At 43.1% G+C, this 5,220-nt stretch overlaps 1 protein-coding gene across 1 annotated transcript; it reads left to right on the top strand.

The window, feature by feature from the left end:
- The first annotated feature begins 3,517 nt into the window (after positions 1–3,517).
- LOC147706745 (uncharacterized) lies at positions 3,518–4,963 on the top strand. Its single transcript, XM_086925576.1, has one exon. It carries the CDS (start codon positions 3,518–3,520, stop codon positions 4,961–4,963), a length of 1,446 nt encoding a protein of 481 aa, XP_086781702.1.
- The last annotated feature ends 257 nt before the right edge of the window (positions 4,964–5,220 follow it).

Genomic DNA, 5,220 nt, shown 5'->3' on the forward strand with positions numbered 1-5,220 from the left:
CTGTGATGCGCGTGCCTCTACGTACGTTAGCCAAAGGCTTAGACTCTTCCTCTAGGGTCACCAGGCCCTACACTGCTTTGGCTTCAAAACTCTTCATTCCACTCACTTTTTCCACTCCAATTTTTGAAGCCTCTCTTCTGCTGTCTCCCACTTCCTGTTCTGATACCACCACATTTTGGGCTCTGCATCTTTTACCGATGGTATTTCCTCTCACTGTGGAGAGCATTGATGGACGCAACAATTGTTGTCCTCCTTGTAATAATGCTGCACTCTCCACTAAGCGTCCACCATCTCATGTCTCTTGGTCTTGGAAGCTATGTCCCTCAATTTAAAAACATTTACTCTGCTCTTTTTAGGTCTCGACTATTCTAGCCCGCAGGGATAAATAGACAAGCGTATAGTAGGCAAAACAAGCTCTGAAAGCATTGCAGATTTAGTACAGTTCATGTGGTGCACTCGTGTGAAACGCGCATCCACATCAAACCCATCAGCCTGGCTCCCACAAGCATCTGAAGCTTCCCCAGCGTGCGCTCGGCCTCAGGCATTCACCCCAGCGCGCCCTCGGCCTCACTTCTCCTCCCCCCTAATTTACCCCTGCTGTTTCAGTCAGTCAGTCAGTCAAAATACTTTTATTCGAATAAACAAAATCAAAAAAAGAGACATAAATATAAATACATCAAAAGGAGTAAACAACAGCAATTCATATGGTATACAGTCAATATATACATACATTACTCATAAAAATACAGTTAAGATATTTCCCATTAAAATAATAAAAACAGCCAATATGCAATTAGTTCATACAATGGAAGGGAATACATTGTGACGGTAAACAGACAAAATATCGACTACAAAATATCGAATGGACATAATATCGAGTACAAAATATAGGCTGGACAGAATATCGAATGGACAGAATATAGACATCAAAAATATCGTTTTGAAGGTAAGTAATGTAATATCGAAATTTAAAATATAGATAGTCAAAATATCGAAGTACATAATATAGGTTAATAAAAATATTGAACATTAAATAATATCAAATTAAGTGTTTATTTATGTTATAATGTAATTTAATTAATGAATTTAATGTTATTTAAATTTTGCGTAATTTAATTCTGTAGCGGGTTGTGGGTTTATAGGGGAATAGGGTGGGAAGTAATTTAATTATAATTAAGTAAATTTGTAAATGTATTTATTGGTATTTGTTTATAATTAATTGTTAATTAATTTTTATTTTATAATTAATTACATTTTAATTGCCAATTAATTTTATTTAATTGATTAATTGATAATTACGTTAATGTAATTAATGTAACTTTTGTAGCAGGTTGTAGGTTTATAGGGGAATAGGGTGGGAAGTAATTTAATTATAATTAATTAAATATGTAAATTTATTTATTGGTATTTGTTTATAATTAAGTGTTAATTAATTTTTATTTTGTAATAATTACATTTTAATTGCCAATTAATTTTATTTAATTGATTAATTGATAATTATGTTAATTTAATTAATTTTATTTTTGTAGCGGGTTGTAGGTTTATAGGGGAGTAGGGTGGGAAGTAATTTAATTATAATTAATTAAATATGTACATTTATTTATTGGTATTTGTTTATAAATAATTGTTAATAAATTTTTATTTTGTAATTAATTACATTTTAATTGACAATGAATTTTATTTAATTTATTGATAATTATGTTAATTTAACTAATTTATTTTATGTAGTGGGTTGTGGGTTTATAGGGGAATAGGGTGGGAAGTAATTTAATTATAGCTAATTACATATGTTAATTTATTTGGGTATTTATTAGATTTTAACTGTTAAGTAAGTTTTTAATCACAAATTAATTAATTGTTAATTTGTAATTAATTAGTATTACTAGATAACTAATTGTAATGATGAAATTAAATTAGTATTTGGAAATAATTAATTTTTAAATTATATTAAATTGGTAATTACTTTTAATACATTTTTTTACAGATATTAATATATATATTTTTTTAAATAATATATGAAGTATCTAATTTCCCTACTGTTGCACTCTTTGGAGTGGGAATAGTAATTTTTACCCTTACGCTATCCAACGCTTTCCCTAATGTTGCACTCTTTGGAGTGGGAATAGTAATTTTTACCCCTACGCTATCCAACGCTTTCCCTACTGTTGCACTCTCTGGAGTGGGAATAGTAATTTTTACCCCCACGCTATCCAACGCTTTCCCTACTGTTGCACTCTCTGGAGTGGGAATAGTAATTTTTACACCTACGCTATCCAACGCTTTCCCTACTGTTGCACTCTTTGAAGTGGGAATAGTAATTTTTACCCCTACTCTATCCAACGCTTTCCCTACTGTTGCACTCTCTGGAGTGGGAATAGTAATTATTACCCCTACGCTATCCAACGCTTTCCCTACTTTTGCACTGTCTGGAGTGGGAATAGTAATGTTTACCCTTACGCTATCCAACGCTTTCCCTACTGTTGCACTCTCTGGAGTGTGAATAGTAATTTTTACCCCTACGCTATCCAACGCTTTCCCTACTGCTGCACTGTCTGGAGTGGGAATAGTAATTTTTACCCCTACGCTATCAACCCTTTCCCTACTGTTGCACTCTCTGGAGTAGGAATAGTAGCTTTTACCTCTACGCTATCCAACGCCTTACCTACTGTTGCACTTTATGGAGTGGGAATAGTCATTTTTACCCCTATGCTATCCAACGCTTTCCCTACTGTTGCACTCTCTGGAATGGGAATAGTAATTTTTACCCCTACGTTATCCAACGCTTTCCCTACTGTTGCACTCTCTGGAGTGGGAATAGTAATTCTATGTCAGGACGGAGGCGAGGATTATGCAGTCCTTTCTTCTCTTTATTAAAATAGCAGTTCATAGAAAAAAAACAATCAGCACATCATAACTGAACCACAACTCCCATGAGCACATGGGGCACAGTGTCCATAGTAACCATCAGCCAATAACGATGCTGTCCGTAGTATAATTATCCATGACGCCCCTTCCTTTTCCTCTTTCTTCTCTGCTCGTCAGATAAGTCACCCTATTTATCTTTTCTGACGTACTGTGTTTTTTGTGACTATTGATGATATATTTGGGGCCTGTGCAATAAGCGCCTGTTCTGTAGTGCGCTTTTCTCTGATACAGCCTTCGGCAGCCCGACGCGCGACAGGCGTTGCCTGCGCCGTCTCTGCCGAGCGAACGCGGACTGTGTGGAGCGCGTCCTCGCGCTTCCTCGGTACTGTGGGGCGCCACCGCTGGGGACAAGGCTGCGATCGCGGCTTTTATCCTTGTGGGACGTCGCGCTGAGGCAGTGTATTACCGGCCTCACCAACCCTCGCTCTGACACCGGCACGGTGTTTTCAAACGCGCAGGGTGCGCCACGCCATCTAGTGGCGGTTTTCAGGTACCGCACTTGGATTTTGACAGCTAGACTGTTAGAGCACCGGCGAGGGGGCTACCTTTTGGAGTTTAGGTTTAAGGTGTTTAGTGCTCACACCCTCATAGAATGCAGTCTGCTGAGCAGTCAAAACCCCCCATTCAGGAGGCGGAGGAATTATGCTGCACCCAACCCTTGCCACCGGGGGTTGGTCGCGCGCTTTCTCAGGCACTGGACACTGTGCTAGCGCCCCTGCAGGAGAGAGTGGATGCCCTCACCCAAAGCATCCCCGGGGTGTTTGGTAACGCAGTGCCTGTTGACCGCAGACCCAAAGGTGCGCAGGTGGGAGGGAAAAAGTCAGCAAAGCGTCACGCGGGGCACCTGGAGGAGTTCGATCGCTTGAGGGACTCCTTCCGCAAGAGAACGCGAACGCTTAAACATGTACCCTGCCGGGAGGGATTGTACCCCGGAGACGATGGCGACGAGGTCGCCCCGGACACAGACCAGGAGGATGGTTTCCCCGTGGAGGGAGAGGGTGTTACCGAGGATGATGTTTCCTCGGAGGATGATGATGAGTACACGGGGCGGCCCTGGCACCCGGCGTCTCATTCTTCGGGATCTATAGAAGGGGATGACAGGACCCCCGATATGTTCGACCCGACAAGAATCTACCACCCGAGATCATCAGAATGGATCCCTGATCCCAAAGTAGCAGCGTATGTGGCGGGTAAAGTGCGCCAACCCCTAGAGAAAGAGGTTAGGACCCGCATGCGGGGTGAGTGCCCTCGCCCGAAGCTGGAAGGCAGAATGGCGTCCACCCCAGACATTGATGAGAAGCTCTATGCGTTCTTCGCTAAGTTTATGAAGGACCCTAGGACGGGCATAGATCGTTCCTGGCGCAACTGCCAGGATAAGCTCCTGGACGCCGTGGGCCCCGTGACCCGGATCATCCAGTTAGCCGAGAGGGCCAAGGAAACGGGGACGGCGATTTCCATGGAGGTCGTGGCAGGTTGGGCACAGCGAGCCCTATGCTTCCTGGGTAACGCAAACTGGGCGTTGGCGGCGGAGCAGAGGAGATCCCTCCTCATCAAGATAGATCCTAAACTTGGAGATTTAGCCACTTCGGAGGCAGGGCCTATTGCACAAGGCAAGCTGTTTGGCGAGCCCTTTATTAAGGAGCTAAATAAGTTTGTCACAACCTTCTCTGCTTTAGACAGAGCACAGTCGTCCATCAAGAAGATTTTTCCTGGACGGGTTGTTGCAGGGGCCGGAAGAGGACGGGGTCGCTCCTCCGGCCGCCAATTCCAGCAAGGCCCTAATAACAAGAACAAGCAACACCGTAACAACGGCTGGAACAACGGTCGCCAAGGGAACTTCTACCCTAGTCGAGGCGCCGGCAAAGGCCGCGGCAGAGGCTATCACGGTGGAACCAATGCACCGGGAGGCCCATCCGGTGAGTGTTACCCTTTTTTCCCCATCCGTTCTGGGGGGGGAGGTAAAGGGATCATCTCCACAACTGGTACAAAATCTCCTCAGACCCTTGGGTGCTCCAGACGGTCAAGGGCTTTCGGATAGAGTTCTACGCCCCTTAGTTTTTTCCTCAGAAGACAAGATTCGAATCGAAAACGAGGTGTCAGAACTCCTCAGGAAAGGAGCGATCTGCAGAACACGTCTTCACCCTTCGGGTTTCTTGAGCAACATTTTCCTAGTCCAGAAAAAAGACGAAGGGTTTCGCCCGGTTATCAACTTAAGGGAATTCAACGAATGGCTGGTTTAGCGCCATTTCAAGATGGAGGGAATCCATCTATTACGCGACATTCTCCTCCAGGGGG

Source organism: Lissotriton vulgaris, chromosome 6 (assembly GCF_964263255.1).
Source record: "Lissotriton vulgaris chromosome 6, aLisVul1.2, whole genome shotgun sequence".
NCBI lineage: Eukaryota > Metazoa > Chordata > Amphibia > Caudata > Salamandridae > Lissotriton > Lissotriton vulgaris.

Bases quoted from the DNA above. Each gene is read 5' to 3' on its own strand.
- LOC147706745 (XM_086925576.1), top strand. From the start codon at position 3,518: ATGCAGTCTGCTGAGCAGTCAAAACCCCCCATTCAGGAGGCGGAGGAA.